The 18,378-nt window shown below is 35.7% G+C and overlaps 3 protein-coding genes across 6 annotated transcripts; 1 reads left to right on the forward strand and 2 right to left on the reverse strand.

Annotated features, from left to right (window-relative positions):
- Positions 1-836: 836 nt before the first annotated feature.
- LOC120002698 (B3 domain-containing transcription factor VRN1-like) lies at positions 837-4,938 on the reverse strand. Its single transcript, XM_038851469.1, has 4 exons — positions 4,733-4,938; positions 1,752-2,385; positions 1,464-1,663; positions 837-1,369 (listed from the first exon to the last, which is right to left on the reverse strand). Exons 1-4 carry the CDS (start codon positions 4,790-4,792, stop codon positions 1,106-1,108), a joined length of 1,158 nt encoding a protein of 385 aa, XP_038707397.1. The 5' UTR covers positions 4,793-4,938; the 3' UTR covers positions 837-1,105.
- Positions 4,939-6,705: 1,767 nt separating this feature from the next.
- Positions 6,706-14,227, reverse strand: LOC120001750 (B3 domain-containing protein Os01g0723500-like). 4 transcript variants are annotated; one of them, XM_038850199.1, is made up of 6 exons: positions 13,824-14,227; positions 13,578-13,675; positions 11,637-11,762; positions 9,132-9,519; positions 8,390-8,706; positions 6,706-7,198 (listed from the first exon to the last, which is right to left on the reverse strand). In XM_038850199.1, the coding sequence occupies exons 2-6, from the start codon at positions 13,647-13,649 to the stop codon at positions 6,953-6,955; spliced, it is 1,149 nt and encodes a 382-aa protein (XP_038706127.1). In that variant the 5' UTR covers positions 13,650-13,675; positions 13,824-14,227; the 3' UTR covers positions 6,706-6,952. The 4 variants fall into 4 exon arrangements, with proteins under 4 accessions (XP_038706127.1, XP_038706129.1, XP_038706126.1 ...); XM_038850201.1 differs by having other exon boundaries at positions 11,637-11,973; XM_038850198.1 differs by having other exon boundaries at positions 13,813-14,227.
- On the forward strand, positions 13,656-18,110 carry LOC120002638. Its single transcript, XM_038851397.1, has 5 exons — positions 13,656-13,678; positions 14,009-14,106; positions 17,196-17,515; positions 17,602-17,709; positions 17,802-18,110. The coding sequence occupies exons 1-5, from the start codon at positions 13,656-13,658 to the stop codon at positions 18,108-18,110; spliced, it is 858 nt and encodes a 285-aa protein (XP_038707325.1).
- The last annotated feature ends 268 nt before the right edge of the window (positions 18,111-18,378 follow it).

Raw genomic sequence — 18,378 nt, forward strand, 5'->3', positions numbered from 1 at the left:
TGATAATAAAATATTTATTGACTTTAATATCCTTATGAAAATTAAAAATGCATGAGATATTTTGTTATTTGAGGGTAAAAAGAAATTTTGCTAAATGTTAACTATTTCCTCATGCAACGGAATGGGCATTCATGGGATTACCATAAAGAATGGTCATTACAACACTCTTTGTAATGACTATTACAATTACAATAGCCAACTTTATTATCAATATATGTGCATTGTAATAGTCATTCACTTGTACTCAGATATTAATGGGGCATTTGGTTACTAATCCAATGAGTCTGAGTGTGAGGCGAGTATGAAATGAGTGTGAGATGAACATTATTATCATGTTTGGTATGAAAATAAAGAGTGAGCATGAATGTTAAAATTTTAATTGTATAATTTCTATACCACCCAATTTTTTATACATAAAAATAAGAATGGATTAATTTAATGATTGTGATTAATTCCTAATAAGGGGTACAATAATCTTTTTGAGTATCAAACTCATTCTCCCTTGTGAAGATTAGTCAATACATGAGCTTTGTTAATCTCCATGATGAGAGTGGGATAAGTTTAGGATTCCACCAACCCAAACTCAAACAAACAAGGACACCCTCAACTCGTCTCATTACCTCTCAAAATGCCAACCAAATGTCCCGTAAAAGCTTCATGATCCAAACTCCAAAGATACAAGCTCAAAGTGTCAAATTCCTCGACTTATAAGGATGCAAGCGTTCAACGCTCTTGACAGGCAAACCAATCCAGGTAGGTATGTAGAAACAGCAGCCACTCGACTTCTCCGAGAAAACAGGTGCAGCAATTGACTAGCAGATTCATAAATGGTCTCAAGTAAGAAGATGCAAAGCAAAACAGCAGAAAAACAATATTACAGCATGAATTTCTCTTGACCACTTTGACGTCAACTTTACAAATTTAGTCAAGCCAAACGACTCTGTATTTGAGCTCCGACAACTACAGGTTCAACCAACTGGTGACCACCGACCAAAGCAAATGGTCATTATATATATATATCTTCATTTGCACACCAGAAAACCAGACACTACCGCCCATTACATTCTACCTGATTTATCGCACAGCTGATACATTACAACAAAGGTCAGTTCGCGTATCCTGAATTGTTAAGAATGCGAAACGCAGTAACTTTCAAAACAAAATCCCTTGACCTCATCAGCTCGAAGACACAAACGTCGCCTTCCCCCAAGTTATTATCTATTGTGAATTCATACCATCCCTGGCTTAGTTTGGCTCTGCCCCCTCTATAAAGGCATCGTACAGGCCACTGTTTACCATCAGAAAACTGAAGCTTAATAAATCCTGAAACCCCATTCAGATGCTTTTCTGCAAAGCAGGATGGCAAGTACTGCACATAGAGAAAGAGTTTCAGCTCAAGCTAAGCATAATATAATGGAGGAAATGAGAAACCATATACAGAATGTTCTATTAAATGAACTCACCATTATACATCCCCTATATAGATAAGATGGCCGCAGGACAACCCTACAAAAAGGATTAGCCGGTTCAAATGCTTTGGCCGCATTAACTGCCCTTTCCCTCTCTTCTGCTGTCGCTGTTCTTTTTCTTGCTGAAGCGCTTTCATAAAATCTGAAGCGCAAATCTATTTCACCTTCATGATGAGGAGGCGACTCCATTACATCTGCACTTTCATGGAATTAACAATGGAAAATCAATCCATAAAAGGCTATATACGCACAAAAAAAAATTCTTCAATTCAAGGGACTCACTAGGATTAATCTTCCGCCTTTTCTTTACAGTTTTTTTAGTTGTCTGCATTTCTTCATCTGGACTATTCAACTTTACAACATCTAAAGAATTTCTCAGCATAATGGCATTGAACTGAACACCTATATCTCGGGTTGTTCGATTTGTCTCCTGTGAAATATTTATTCGACCCTCGGACGATTGCACATTCCCTTCACCAGCCCAATTCATGCAACTATAAACTCTAGGTTCATTGAACAAATTCTGCAGTGATGGAGCACCATAATTTTGGGTCATGGGGTATGAAGGTGAGGAACTAAAGTTTTCAACGTCATCATCATCTTCCATCTCTTCAAATATACTCTTTCCAAGATTCGGAAACCTAGAACTGAGGGCATTAGATTGATACTTAACCTCATAAGCAGACAAATTGTACATATGAACAATGAAAGCTGAAGTCCCTTCATATCTGAAGATCAAGAAATATCCAACACCAACAGAATAACGTTCTACAAATTCTGGCCACCCTTCATGAAACCAAATATTGTTTTCAGCTTTTCTCAATCCTATGCGCCAAATACGACCATCAGGAGCAGTGAGTGTTGCAAGAGCAGATAGTTCATCCCTGATTTTCCTAACAAATTTATTTGGAATCCTCTACATGTAATAGTTCAAGTTAGGTCCATCTATGATAACAAGAGAAAAGTTAATAAAAATGCACAAAAGTAAGACCGAGAGTTTCCGCCTTTCTGTAGGAATTCTCATTAAAGATTTCAAGAAAAATAAAATCTTGTATCCTGCCAGGTTTCTTTTTTCAACAAAAGCTTGTTACTTGTACACTACCAGTTACCACAAATGAACATGATAGTATGACTCAAACAAATTAATAGTGCAGAATATCCAGTCAATTAAGTTTTCCAATGACTGAAGGCTGCTGCAGGCAAGTAAAAAAAGGAAAGAGTGGAGGGGAAGCTAGCAAATGCAGTGCTCAACGAGATGTCATGAGGTAGTTGCATAATTATTTGGGACTTGAGACACTTGAAAAAAAAGTCACTGCCTGTGCACAATACAACAACAAACAAGGAAAATCTAACATGCAATTTCCAGCCTTGTTTTAGAGTTATTGGTGGCCAATAATTGTTAACTCGAACAGTAGAAAGCTTTTGCATAAGTTGGTATAATCCACATATTTTTATAGAACTAAACAGCCGAAAGTTATTAAAAGAGGAAAAGTGTCGAAACATAGGCTCCATTTGTCTCAAGGAAAATTGGAGCAATAGTAGTGCCAAATGATATTTTCCATATCTGTTAGTCCTGAAAAAGACAAAAAGTTCCCACCAGTATCATCAAGGTCTCCCAAAACTAATCACCTATAACATAGGGAAACAAACAATTTATTTCCTAGATTTGATAGAATATATAAAAGCTTATAGTAACATAAATTTTTGATAATGGAGGAGGGTCATGTGAAAAAACTATCTATATTATGTTCAGTCATGGGCTACTAAAGACTTGAACATACTTGAGGCTTGGCAAACCAGTGTCAGTTTTGTAGAGACAAAACAACCCAAAGTAGAGGGGACTCATGCAAAGGTCTCTGCTTTTATTCTGCCAGACATTCACTAAGCAATGCAACCATATAATAGGCCTTTCATGAAATGCCTAAAAAAAGTACAACAAATTGCCAAATTCAAATCGGATCTAAAGAGCTGATACATGCTTTAGTATTAAAGCATACTCGCTTTGGAGATGTTTTAAAAAATTTCGATGTTCATTTCAAAGAATTCCAAAATATTAATATTGCAGCTGATTTAAACAGGTCCAAATAAAAAGTATAATTTCTCCACGTATAAAGCTAAGCCTGTTGGTTTCCACTGATAACTTAACAAATTCTTTAACAAATGTGATTTGTCAGTTGTCACAGACTCACAGTCAACATCTAGTTCATTCCTTTGACAATTGACAAACCCTCGATCTTCATAATTTTTATCAAAATTTGAAAACATGTGAAAATATTTTCTATAATCATTGACAGAGCAAAACGGTGCAAAAGAATTTCATCTTTATCTTTCTTTTTCCTTTTTAATGTTTAGTCACAAAAATCAATATTTGTCATTAGTTTTGATGGCTCAGGTCTTTTCTGGCTCCTGTTTCTCAAAACCATTTTTTTCTGGAAAAAAATCACAAAACAGAAGGCATTTTCATTGCTAATGAAAATTTTCACTGTAAAAATATGCTATGTAACCCCAATACATTACCAAATAATGTAGCCTAAACACTCTGCCCATAAAAGACTTGTTGAAATATTGGCGGAGAATAGCTTGATTACCTTCATCCTGAAGCAATCTAAAAAAGGTGAACAACTCCCATGCACAAGACTCTCGCAATGGACAAAGTAAGGAACATGCAAGATATATGCAGACCTCTAGGTTGCACCCCGACAACTTTACCACTGAGCCACATGTTCGCCTATAAAAGGTAAAAAACTTCATGCACAAAGCCCCTGCAGTGGACGGAGTCAGAGAAAGACAAGATGTACCCAAACCTTACCCCACATAATATATGGAGAGTCTGTGTTTCCACGAATGAAACTTGTTACCTCTAGGTTGCACACTACAATTCTACTCCTAGTCCTCCTAAAGCAATCTAAAGATTGAAATAAAATATAACCCAGTTTACCTCTCCTTAATCCCTTTGCTTCTGAGCAAACAAGGGTTAGATTCTATACGTATCCCACCATACGAAAGAGTAATAAGACAAAAAAAAAAAGTGAAGTATTTCTCATCATCTTCACTTGAAAGACAACTGAGTTTTCTCCACAAAAATTCACAGAGAACATGCTCAAGCGATCCTCCAAAAACAAAACCAATCATACCCAACCAGCAATTATAAAATTTGAAATTTACAATCAGCAAAATAAAATCATTATTTGCAACAACAACAACAACAAAAAAAAGTGTAATTCAAAACAGAGACAGAGAAATTCAGAGAGGGGGACTGTTACCAGTCTCCGGTCTTGAATGGTGGAAGAGAGGATTAGCTTCTGGAAGCAAGGACGGGACATTTTGGGTATTTGCGAAACTCAGTCAAAATTCTCCCTCGGACACCTCACACACACTCTCGCTCTCACTAGACAGCTCTCTGGTTTGCTTTCAGATCTGATTCTCTCGACTTGTGCCAGTCAAACGCTGGCTTTAAAGTTGAAATGCCCAGTGACTCTCACCGGGTCGACTCGGATCGATCTCTATGCTTGCCAGAGAGGAAAAAAGGTTTTGACTTTATCATAATTTTAGGTTTTACTGATTTTATATTTAAGATCCACAATTTTAATTATTTAACTTTTTGAGGGTTTTTTAAACATAAAAATAAAATGTTCTACTTGGGATATCGCATGAGCAATGAGTCTACATGGGATAGATGGGGCTTCAATTTTCCCTCAAAATTATGTTAAATCATGAATAAAAAAAAATAAATTGAGTATTTAGTATTCACGAAGTTATAATATAGTAGATTTTTGAGAAGAATTATAAATACTAAATTATAAACCTTAAACACTAAATATTAAATGCTAAATCCTAAACACTAATTTCTAACTGCTAAACTCTAATATGTCATTTTTAAAAAAAAACATTATTTAACATGATTTTTGAGAGATAATTGAAGTCGAAATTAGAGCCCCTCCCATCCCAGTCTTACTTTGGGATATCATTTAATGTGGGACTCTCACACGTTCTTGAGATGAGTCCGTGTTGGAAAAACGTTTGTCTCCAAAACTAAATAAACTTAGTATATTGATATCAGGTGAATGATAAATTATTTTCTAAAGTAACCACATCATGTAAGGATTGGTGAAAGAGATCAAGTCACACATTGAAAAAAGAAGAAGAAGAAGTACTGAATTAGTTTATAAACTCCCTCTTTGCATAATAATTAGGGGTCCCAAAGGGCACCCAAGTTTTGAGGATGAAGGAGGACTTAGGTGGATTTTGAGGGGATGGAGTGAGCAAACCAGATTATGTACTGACTTTAACATGTACAGCTTTGGGTCACCTATGGTGATCAGGTGAGTTGACTCAATGAAGAGTTAGAAGCAGCTGGTCAAAATTAGAGGGGCTTGACCAAACATAGGACATCCTTTTATTCTTCCCATTCGTCTTACTTAGGACACAGATTTCTCAAGTACACTCATGTCAATTATCAACTGGGATTGTTATGGGAGCCCACATGAACATCTGGTCCTCTTTGCACAGAAGTTGGATAAGAGCCCCTTTGAAAATTTTGTCTCGTCAGCTACTAGTTATTGACCACTCTTTTTTTTTATATATATATAAACGGGGAGAGGGATTCGATCCTAGACACTAAACACTAGAGTGAGTGTTTTGACCTAACTACGAACGGAATCAAAGACAGACAAAATGTATGAAAATCTTACCCTATATAATATGTGGAGAGACGAGATGTAAAGAGACCATCCATCCAAACTTTACTAAATTTGACCCAACTGACTAGCTTTAAAATGAATCAATCCTAACTTTCTTAAGGAAAAATTGCCTGCATTCAAATTGAGAACTTGCAAATTCTGATTCTTGCAATAAGGGTGGTTTGGAACAGCTATTGCATAACTCCGGTTCCATCGTTTCCTTTCCGGTCCAGCCGAGAACTGAACAGCTCGCATGGCCAGACACTTTGATGATGGCAACTGAGCTGTGATGCAAAAGATCACTGCTTTACCTCTCTTTGCCAAACGATGAAACGCTACGGAGAATGTTCACCCAAAAGAGCTTGAATCATTATAGTTCTGCATGTGACTAGCAGTCTTTCTAATGCATAGCATAAAGTAAAACACCAGAAAGGTATCAAGAGAGCAAGTCTAGCAAGCATCAGATTCGGAGCTTATCAACCATAGGGATGCCCGATCGAGTTGATCAGGCCCGGATCTTGATGTAGAAAGTAGATCTCAAGCGAAGGTGGACGTCAAAGTTTAAACCAAGTTCTAGCAATGACTAAGCATTGATCAATGTCAGACAAAAAAGTGCTTATTACAGCAGAATATAACCAAAAGCAAATGAAAGCAACTAAATACATGGAAAACCATGTATGAAAGTGCATGATCTGCAGATAAACCAAGTTAAAAACTTAAGAAGTCTTACGACCATCCATGAAATTGAAACAGCTTGTCGGATATACCCCAACAGCAGTACCTTGACGATTGGAAGTTTCAACTTCAATGTCTTGCATTGGGTGGAAGTATTAGGACCTCCATTGTATTTGTATCAACAAGCTCAAATATGCAAACTTCCCCCACCTTGAGCTCGTTATCACGTACGAAGCCAAACCAACCCCCACAGAAATAATGTCCTTTCCGAGCAACTATATGCTTCACCAGCCATGTTGCTCCTTCCATATTTCGAAGGGTGATTTGTGATTCGGTGCTGGGTAAGTTCGCCTTAGCAAATGAAGTAGGGATATACTGTTCAAGAACATAAAAACAATAAACATTTGTAATACTTACAATAATAAAGCATTTGAACTACTTGGGCAAGGGGGCAGCAATTTGCCCCTTGAATAACACTCCCAACACCAAATAACGAAAAACAGAATTTAGTAAACCCGCCTTAATCAGACAAGAAAGCCATCACCTCAAGATTTTTGGCAGTGTAAGTTCATCAGTTAGTTCACAAGGTACCAAACAGAATCTTAGACCGAAAAACAACCATTTTAAGCCTCCCAAAAGACCATGTTGGGCATGAATGTTCTTAACTGACATCAGCTACTGGGAATTCATAGCATGTAAGATAGGTGCTTCCAAAGTCGTAACATTAGATTAAATACATAATTCTATTTTATCACGACAACTGCAATAAGAGACTGTCATCAGTTATGACTTACGACTTACGAGAGAGGCTTTTAGATAAAGGAAACAATACCCAAAACAAATGAAATTACAGTAGTTGCACAAGGCTCCCCAGACTCCCAGTGGAGGTAATAGCGTGAAAATCAGAATTTCACCAATTTACCCCTGTTGCAGAACTGGAACTTTTGGATTTCTTCATAACAGTAAGATAAACACTCTTAGCACTTAGCAGTGACACTGTCTAGGAAGTCGGAAATCAATGCATCTTGTATAGGTCTCTATATGATAGCATATTATCAGTAACCCCAAATCTTCTTATGACCTGTTTATTTTCAAATGAACAATAAAAGATAAATACTACTAAAAGAAAACATATTGCCACCTGCACAGGCTAAAATGGGTAAACTGCCAACATGATTAAATTGTGAATTTAAGGATGATATAGGTTTCAAGCATGTAATGATAAAATAAATCATTTGGTAGCACATGCAACTTGGGAAAATGACTTGATTAAAAAATAAATTTAGCTTTTTAAAAAAGTAAAAAAGAACTAAAACCAGACTGGCATGGAAACATCATTAAAAGCCTAAGGAGAACCCAAAATATTAAGGTAACCAATTATTCACTTCACAGAGGTACATCAGCATCATTTAGTTGCATTTGGATGGAATAAAAATATATAAGCCTCTAACGTCGATAAATTAATGACAAAGATGATGTAATACAGCAGTTTGCAGCTTATTTACCGAAATGATAGACTTCAGTTTTATTCAAAACAGGACAGGAGATCAGAGTTGGAATGCTTACCAGAACGAATGCCGTCTCTACATTTGACCTTTTCATGACAGATTTAAAACAAAGAGTTTCACAAGGAAAAGGTTTAACTGCTCGATCATCCCCAGTAACATTTCTATCAGATTCTGTCGAAATTACACCAGAGTCGATTTCTTGGGTAGTCGAGTCCATTATTACTGTTTCAGTCATCCTTTCAGGAGCATCCTTGTCTTTAGGCTTTAGGTGCTGTGACTCTACGCCCTGGATGGCAAACTGAGAGTCTTCTGTTTCCGTCTCTCTATGGTTGGCTTTTTCTTCTTTCTTCCTGTTGGAACCCTTGGATTCTTGACCTATTTTACACAAACACATTATAGACATGATTTGTAGTACTACAGTACTAATATGCACATTCTTCTCCAAGTTTCATATTACGGCTACAAGGCTATCTAAATTGGAAAGGCTACAAAAGCATCGTAGAGTAAAAAAACAACTCCAGCGCAATAGATGCAGACCTTATTCCCACAGAATACGTGGAGATGTTTCCAAAAATTAAACGTGTAACCTTTTAAGTTGTACCCCTGAAACTCTACCACTAGGCCATCGCAGAGAATTCATATAATTCTAGGAAAATTTATACATCAGGATACCACATTTCTTAAGTCTCATCTCTCTGTAGCCCTTTGTATTTTGATTATGTGATAAACTCATAAACCTATGGGTTTTGGCAGGAATGTCTCATAATGCATGCATGCAAAAGAAGACTTTCATTGCGTACCCGGATCATCTCCACAGGATGACGACGGAGGGAGATTCATGGCATCAACAGGGTATTTCCTTGGTCTGCGGCCTCTGCCTCGTGGCCTTTTTAGATTATGATGGCCAGATTCTTGATCAACTCTGCTAGAGGATTCATCAACTCTCTCACATCCAGAGCGGTCAAAAATTTTTACATAGAAACACATATCCCCGTCATATCTAAAATGCAAAATCTCGTTATTTCCTACGGAGTTATCTTTAAGGAACTCCTGCCAGCCTTTCTGTAAGAACACACCCCTGTTTGTCTCAAGCACTTCTACAATCCATGAACTACCAGAAGAAACCTGTAGGGTTGCTCTACCACACAATTCTTTTGATATATGCTTCAGGAACTGTGGTGGAATCATCTTCAAATAGTAAAAAAGAATGGAGAAGACATAAATTAGCAACAAAGGACATCAAAGGAATGCTTATGGCGGTACATTAGAGACGACACAACTGTAGTTATTAAGTAATAAGGCACAGCAGAATCAACTTCAAATCCAACAAAAAACATTGTATTGAGAGGGCACTATATTAGCTGCATTTATGGGATTTTTCACTCCAGAAGAAAAACAAGAAGTCTTGGGATTTCTAATTCCATTTGTTTTTTCACCTCTTTTGGGAAACCAAACATCAAATTTATGCAAAATGAAATATGGGATAGAGTATGGTGGCAAAAATGAAAGATAATTTTAGCAGCTTTGTTTATAATTACTATTGTTCTGAATCCATATCAGTAGCCAACATAGGTTCCAACAGCATCAAGAAGCTACAATTTGTCAATCATGTATTCATGTCCTAGATTTTCTTAAGAATAAAGGAGATATTTGTAGGTGAATTCAATACAGAGAACTTGATATAGAAGACATAAATTGTTAAAAAACCAACATATTGATGCTTGATGCCAAGACAAGCGACCTGGTCTAGTTACTAGTCTAGTTACTAGCTGATATTCGAGGATTCTAACTTTAACACCAACTACAAGAATAAGATCAAATACCAAGTATTCATATGAATAGAGAGGCAGCAAGAGAATTCTGATGTCAACTTTGGCAAATAAATTAGTTATACATGTTAAAACGACACAGCATAAGCTTTATATTCAAATAAATATTTTATTTCTTTCCTGTCAACTCAACTATTAATAGTTGAGTGTAATACAAATCAATTCCAATTACGTATATATGTATTCAAATAAATATGTGTAATATATAAAAAAATTTATTACCATAGATTTATTTTATATGAATATGCATATATTTTATAATAGATTTAGTATTTATTTTGAACTATCTAGATTGAAATGAAATATATATATATATATAATTATTCAACTTGTCCCCAATTTATCCATATCCTACTTTTTTGAAAAATCACGTATCCGCATGTCCATGTCCTGTCGTATCCGTGCCACATAGATTGGCATATAATTGAAGATTAGCACCAAAAGCGAACACCAATGTCTTAATGCAGACATATCCATAACACCATAAAGGGTCCATGACCTTTTGATCGCTTCCCAGGTTAAAAAACTTTGTATAATTAATATGGTCCTATGGATTAGAGAGAATACACTCGCTTTTCCAGATGACCATCACACATACGAAACTTAGTTATAACATAACCTGAATATGAATTTTTGATGAATTCTTAACTGGAAAGTACAGCAACTAAGTTTCCACTATTGTCAAGTAAGGCAGAACATCATAATCATTTAGGGGGAGAAAATCATTGTTGGTATTTGAATTGGTTGGGTTTTTTGAATTTCAAACTCAATTATTTTAAAATGCTATCTTAACCCAAAGGAAGATGAAATTCAAAAATGTGAACTGCTCTGAGAAAAAAATTAATAAATAGCAGGCCAATGCATAGCCAACCACCTGAAGTTTAATCTCAAAAAATATGCAAGAAAAGAATAAACAGGGAACAGTGTTCAGAAACAGAATTTGAACTGAAGATTGCTACGTAGGGTTTTCTGGTTTTCTTTTCTATTGCTCCTTCAATATCTCCCCTCCCTCTGCTTGACTCTAATTTTTCTCAAGCCATTGTTATTTTTACCCACTTCTGCCCATTTTGGTTTATTGTGATATAATTGTATAGAAAAATAATAAGCAGAAGCAGATCATAGGTGATGGCAAACTGAACCTTAAACTAACAAGCAATAATTGATTGAGAAGATGATAAGAATTAAAATAAAAATACTGAATGAATATAAGAATTAAAAAATTAGATCAAGCCACTTTGATACTTCCTTGACAAACTGAACCTTAAACTTCCAAGCAATAATTGATTGAGAAGATGATACGAATTAAAATAAAAATACTGAATGAATATAAGAATTAAAAAATTAGATCAAGCCACTTTGATAATTCCTTCATGCCCACAATCTAATCTAGAACACACTATAATTTCAGATTCGAATTGTAGCATTCAAGGTGTGACATGGACTTATAAATCAAGATGCAAGAGGGAGTGAAATTACCAGTTCTCCTGGTTGGATGAAACCTATGGGTTTGAGAAAGGAGGGCCTGTTCTCTGCAGTTATCATCTCATGCTTCCCGTCCATCTCGCTATAGTTATCCTTTCCCATACCCTCATTCATCATTTCCTTTTGGAACTTTGGCGTCAGAATGTTTGAAATAAATGAATCGCAAACTCAAGTAAGAAAAACAAAGCGAGATTGCTTTTGCTAGAAAAGCACCATTCCAGAACTGCTTCGACTCAACCAAACTCAATGGTCCATATAAATCTTTCAAGACACTGGAGTGCCAGGGATACCTCTGAGTTATATGAGCTTAAGCCCACGCAGGAAGCATGCACTGGCAGTCGGGGGCACGTGACTTGTTAGACGTTTTCAAAACACATAAAGAAATAAATCTAATCCATTTATTGTTCATTAAGTCAATATATATAAAATAAATCAAATCGAATTAAATGTCTTTCAGAAGTAAAAATTTCAAGGTGAGGCAATGCCAAGAATCTCAAAATTACTGAGCTTCAACCATGAGCATTACATGTGCTGGAAGTTGGTGACACGTGATGTTTTGAACACTCATCTTGAAAAAAAAAAAAACTAGGAAACAATAATCCAATTGCAATGAATTCCATACTAGTTGATTTATCAAAATTAAAGTCAATGAAAGCCCCAACAATATCAAAACCTTCCATAACACTGGCTAATTTTGCTAAATTACATAGCGTAGTAAAACTTAAATGTTAGATATAACACAAAATATGCATTCATCATTGCACACAAATACAATGAACTGTAATCACCAATTACGTCGGCACTGAGATTTCTCCCTTTTGCAACCTAACAGTGAGAAGAGAATTTACCCTTCTAAGACACAGGAATTATCGTCCAATAGCCTAACACTATTATGCAACCATGTTGGAACCATATGAAGATTTATTATCACAATATAACATTACCCTAAAAGGAAAATTTAAGTCTTTATATGGCTAGAAAACTTAAGAGATGTGGATATTAATAGAGGAATATCTGTGACCCCTACAGCAAATTCACACATATAATCTATGACTGGAGTTAAAAAGGCCACAAAGTTCTAGTGGTCATGCACATGAGTCAGGCAGCAATTACATATTTCTTGTCCAACCTTCTGGATCAAGAGCAGAGAGGATGAAATAGGTGATATTGAAAAAAATGATATAGTGATGCAACATATAGATAGGTGAATAATCTATTTGCAGATCAAACATTACGCGGTCATCAACAGGAAGGTTTGGAGTCACTAACCTTGCATGATCATTTTCAGAACTTTTCATTTGGATTAAGCTACAAGAAATATAACCAACTGCTAAAATGTTTATTTTCCTGTTTTGGTTATTCAAAATTCCATCTGCATGTTTCTGCTAGCAAAGGTAACAGCACAACACAAACAGAGAAGAATCACTGGAATGTGAAATCTTCTGATACTCCAATTTGCAGATAGAAGATCGGCAAACTAATTCATTCCAAGTATTAAGCTGAGATTTTAATTTTCTGAACAAGCCAATAGGCCTCAAATCATATCATGTAAATTTGATAACTACTTAATTACTATTGACAGTCATACAAGGAACCAGCCTGTTTCCAGGGTTTCATTCATGTTCTCTTTAACCATTTATTGGTTGATATTACTCTAAGGTTCTTCTGTAGTTTGACAATGATATGATCAACTACTTAAGTTGTTTTATTATATCACATATTCACATTATATCATGCTACACTTACTCTGTCATAGAGCTATTTTTAATATATCACATAATCAAATACTCTACAATCCCTGAAAGGGACTTCTTTGGCAGCCAAAGTGGCTATTTTGCTAAGCTACGTAGATATTGTACATTGAAATCAAAGTCTTTTAATGCAAATAAGTTCAAATTTTAACCAAACATTGGGAATCAAGATCAACAAACTCACCCGCGCCCTTTTATTCGGCATACACAGGACACAATGGATTTTAATTGGGAAGTGTCCAGTTTCGAAACTCATTTGGCAATGGCCAAGTGTACAGATACCTGGTAAACACACCATAAATCCATCAGCTTTGGCCAAAAGCTCATCATGATTGCTCTAACAAAAATGATTAAAAAAACAAACTACTTAGAACCGTATCTAGGGAGCATAAGAAACATAACAGAGCCTAAGAGATTACCAAATGCTTACTGGCGAGCAAAAACAATCTTGTAGTTTCTGAGACAAGTTCGTTCTTGGAATCAATGAACTCACTGGTTCAGGATTGCGTACCAATCTTGATTCTTGAATGGCTGTTTCGCGGCTATTTCTTTCTTCAATCGCCATTGCCCAATTGAAGTTGATTCTCAAACCCAGAAATTGGTTTGCAATCTCAGGCCGGTGAATGCATTGCCTTCCAAAATGAACCTTCCAAGCAAAACTAACGAGAAAGAGTCAGACTTTCCCATTTGTCAGCCACCAGACAAAGCCATCGGTACCCTTTACCTTGGGGTTTCCAGTTTCAGGGAAATTCGCAAACACGTCAGTAGATTACAGCAGTGAAGCCTATTATTGAACCATCTGCTGCTGGTTTTTCATTTGTCTATATTTCTCATCTAAATTAAATTGGTGTATTTGTGAGATGAGAGAGTATCCAAATTTTATATTTGTCCCTAAATTTTTGAAGATTAGATTAGGGATAAGGGTATATAACTATAAGTAGGATTTGGGATTTCTCTAATTTCTTAGAATCTACCATTCATATCCAATGGTGAAGAAAAAGTCATATAAATTTTAAAAATAAAAAAATAAAAATACGGTATGATCATTAGATTTCAATTGTAGACTCTACAATTTAAAACTAATTGCGGAGTCCCCTAATCTCTATACGTAAATGACTCGTTTTTCGTTATCCTCCTCATTTCTCTCCTTATTTACTCAATCTGTTATCCGAGTACGGGTGATTAAGGGTGGTTCATTCACATAACTCCTCTAACTTAATTCTTCATCTCTTTTCTTTTCTTTTTTTTTTGAAATAATTCTCCATCTCTTAACTTCACTTAACCACAAGCCGACTGTTAGCCTAGCTAGTTCTCATTCTTCTATTTCTACTTTTGTGGTCAAGGGCAATCCTTATGGGTGGTATTTGTGTGAATTATGTGAGTGTGTGTGGGTTGCATGTGTGTGTGGGTTGGACGGATAGGTGCGTGTTTCTATTATCAGATTTTTTTTTAGAAAAAAAACCCTTCATTTAACCTCTTATTTTTCAATTCAAATAGAGCCTACGAACTAAAGGGTAGCACAATAGGTATTGGGTTCATATTTCATGAGAAGTTGGAAAATAGAATTTTCTTGAGAGGTGGATGTGGGACGTGAATTTTGCGTGTTACTGTCTTTTGTGAGCCTTATGTACAAAAGAAAAATTAAGCATTTAGAATGTATATTATTACAATAGAAGACAACTTGTTAAGCATAAAATGCATAACTAAATGAACAGCTTATCTAATTGTTATTATATGAAAAGCTAAAGTGGGCTTCTTTATCTAAATTGGTGTATTTGTGAGATGAGAGAAAGTATCCAAATTTTATATTTGTCCCTAATTTTTTGAAGACTAGATTAGGGATAAGGGTATATAATTATGATGAACATTATTTGCATCACATTTTTTATTAAGTACACCCCATTCTAATGTGTTTTTAAATGATTAATGGAATGTACTTAATAAAAAACAGGGTGTAAATAATGTTCATCTATAATTATAAGTAGGATTTGGGTATTCCGTAATTTTTTAGAGTCTACAATTGATATCCAATGATGAAGAAAAAGTCATACAAATTTAAAAAATGAAAAAACAAAAATGTGGTGTGATGTGGCACGTCTCTCAAGCCATTGTATTTCAATTGTAGACTCTACAATTTGAAACTAATTGCGGAGTCCCCTAATCCCTATAAGTAAATGACTCGTTTTTTGTTATTCTCCTCATTTCTCTCCTTATTTACTCAATCTGTTATTTAAGTATGGGTGATTAAGGGTGATTCATTCACATAACTCTTTCTAACTTAATTCTTCATCTCTTTTCTTTCTTTTTTTTGAAATAATTCTCCATCTCTTAACTTCACTTAACCACAAGCCGGCTATCAACCTAGTTGGTTCCCATTCTTCTATTTCTACTTTGTGGTCAAGGGCAATCCTTATGGGTGATATTTGTGTGTGCATTTGTGTGAATTATGTGAGTGTGTGTGGGTTGCATGTGTGTGTGAGTTGGAGGGATACGTGTGTGCGCGAATATTACCAGATTTTTTTTTTAAAAAAAAACCCTTAATTTAACCTCTTATTTTTCAATTCAAACAGAGCCTACGAACTAAAGGGTGGCATGATAGGTCTTGGGTTCATATTTCATGACAAGTTGGAAAATATAATTTTCTTGAGAGGCGGATGTGGGACGTAAATTTTGCATGTTACTGTCTTTTGTGAGCCTTATGTACAAAAGAAAAATTAAGCATTTAGAATGTATATTATTACAATTGAAGACAACTTATTAAGCATAAAATGCATAACTAAATGAACAGCTTATCTAATTGTTATTTTATGAAAAACTAAAGTGGGCTTCTTTATACTTTTAGTATTCCCCTTCCCTTCCCTTTGCTTAGTAGAAAGAAACCTTACCAACATCTCAAGAGTGGATAGCATATGTTGTATATAACATTAATTTCTGAGGTTAGGATGGTGGATTGAATATGCTTGGGCCATGACCCATATTACAGCGGGCAAAACTCGTCGTTCCATAAACTTTAAACTCACTATAAATATTTTTGTGGGGAAAGTCTAATTGAGATAACGAATCCTTGTAACTTTATCAATAAGATTTATCATCGCCGACCTTAGACTTATGCAAAATTTAACCGAACCATGTAAAATTGTTTGTCTTTTGTGTGTGATTGGTCTTAATTTTCTATGTCTCTTTTTTTCCGCATTAGTATTTGTTAATTGTATTGATCGTGAACACCTGAAGCCATTTTCACAACATCCTCCAATTCTCCCTAAAGTTCAATTTCCCATTCTAATTACCAAAATGAAAAAAAGAAAAAGGAAGATGTAATAAGAAGTAAATGTAGCATCATTCACTTAAAGAACAAGAAAAAGAAAAGGGAAAGATGGACAAAGGAAGTCAGTTTGGAAATGCTAGCTACATTCCAATTTTGGGCACACCAACTTCAGTAACCGACCATGGAAGAGGACAAGATCCACCCGGCTTGCCGTTATAACCGTTGTGCGCGTATTTGGGCAAATCCCTTGAATAGTTCCCTCATCTTGGGAACATCTACTTCTTATTACATCAAACAAAAAACAAGAACAAATTACATGCTTTGAAATCTCCACCTTTGTGTTTTCTTCACCCTTGACATCATTTGATTGATCAATCTCTGATTCTGAGAAACCCTTTTGACTTCTGTTTTTGAAAAATCATTGTGATCCAGGTACTTTTTCTTCTTCTTCTTTTATAAATTCTTTGTTTTGGATTATTTTGTTGGTGTATGGTATATATCATTATATGATTTCCTTTCATTTCTTTGTTGTTGCAGAGGATATAGAGAGGATCATGGTGGAACATACAATGGCTGCCATGATCGTGGCGATGCTGATGGTTGTTGTTATGGCAGCAAATGCCGATGACACAAACGATGTTTTCAATCCATGTTTAGATTCTAAAGTTCAGAAATCTGATGGGTTTACGTTTGGTCTTGCATTTTCAAACAAAGATTCATTCTTTTTCAATCAGGTTCAACTATCACCTTGCGACAGCCGCCTCGCCCTTGCCAGCAAGAATGCTCAACTCGCAGTGTTTAGGCCAAAGGTCGACGAGATTTCTCTCCTTACCATCAATAGCAGCACCTTTGATCCGGTATCGATAATGTACCTTTCAATCCCATCCCACACATTGGTTTTTGGCACAAGTGATATTGAAAATGAGGTTGATGATGTTTTCAGGCCAAGGCCGGAGGATTTATGGTAGCGTTCGCTGGACGTAAGTACGCAGCAAGATCAGTCCCATTAATGGTTGCTGATCCCAGTAACACCATAACTAGTTTTACTTTGGTGAGTGCATCAAGCATAGGCAAAAGAGTTTTATTTTCTATCTACTTGAGCTTGAATAAGAGTTTTTTTTTTCCCTTTTCTTTGTTTAATAGGTTCTTGAATTTCAAGAGGGGATTTTACAAAACCTGTATTGGAAGAGCTCAGGGTGTGATTCATGCTCTGGACATCCTTTTGTTTGCCTTAACAAACAAGACTGTGCAGTGGCTACCTCCCAATGTAAAGGACATGGTGGGACTATTGATTGTGACTTGAACATACAGTTAGCATTCTCAGGTACAGACAAGAGTCTGGAAGCCCTCAACTCTTGGTATGAGGTCAGTAATCTCCGGCAGCACTCGCTCTACGGCCTATTCTCTGATGTCCGTGATTCGATCACTGATCCATTTGACAAGCTAATCTGAATAGAGTTGCCCGTGGAGATGATATATATAGCTCAATTGGTATGAAACAGCAGTACAGTTTTTGGTAAGTTCCATATTTGGATGAATACTTGAATATGTTTTATAGAATTCCTTGGTATCAGAGTAGCTGTAAAAGAGGTTGAGGTGACTTACAATCCAGATTTTTTTTCTCTCCATAATTCTTGTTAAGCTCTTATTTGCTTATTTGGAGTCTGAATGTTTAGTTTATTCAGATATTGGAAGAAGAGCTATAAATACCAGACTCTCA

This window comes from Tripterygium wilfordii, chromosome 7 (genome assembly GCF_013401445.1).
Source record: "Tripterygium wilfordii isolate XIE 37 chromosome 7, ASM1340144v1, whole genome shotgun sequence".
NCBI classification, from domain to species: Eukaryota; Viridiplantae; Streptophyta; class Magnoliopsida; order Celastrales; family Celastraceae; genus Tripterygium; species Tripterygium wilfordii.

What these genes read in the sequence shown, in the direction of transcription:
- LOC120002698 (XM_038851469.1), bottom strand. Translation starts at nt 4,792, where the DNA reads ATGTCCCGTCCTTGCTTCCAGAAGCTAATCCTCTCTTCCACCATTCAA. An exon ending in AAGGCGGAAGATTAATCCTA is followed by an intron (nt 1,664 to 1,751) that starts GTGAGTCCCTTG and finishes ATGAAAGTGCAG; the next exon opens with ATGTAATGGAGTCGCCTCCT. An exon ending in TATATAGGGGATGTATAATG is followed by an intron (nt 1,370 to 1,463) that starts GTGAGTTCATTT and finishes CTCTATGTGCAG; the next exon opens with TACTTGCCATCCTGCTTTGC.
- LOC120001750 (XM_038850199.1), bottom strand. Translation starts at nt 13,649, where the DNA reads ATGAGTTTCGAAACTGGACACTTCCCAATTAAAATCCATTGTGTCCTG. An exon ending in TGCCGAATAAAAGGGCGCGG is followed by an intron (nt 11,763 to 13,577) that starts GTGAGTTTGTTG and finishes AAGTTCCAAAAG; the next exon opens with GAAATGATGAATGAGGGTAT. An exon ending in TCATCCAACCAGGAGAACTG is followed by an intron (nt 9,520 to 11,636) that starts GTAATTTCACTC and finishes TACTATTTGAAG; the next exon opens with ATGATTCCACCACAGTTCCT.
- LOC120002638 (XM_038851397.1), top strand. Translation starts at nt 13,656, where the DNA reads ATGGCCAAGTGTACAGATACCTG. An exon ending in GCCACCAGACAAAGCCATCG is followed by an intron (nt 14,107 to 17,195) that starts GTACCCTTTACC and finishes TTGTTGTTGCAG; the next exon opens with AGGATATAGAGAGGATCATG. An exon ending in ATAGCAGCACCTTTGATCCG is followed by an intron (nt 17,516 to 17,601) that starts GTATCGATAATG and finishes TGATGTTTTCAG; the next exon opens with GCCAAGGCCGGAGGATTTAT.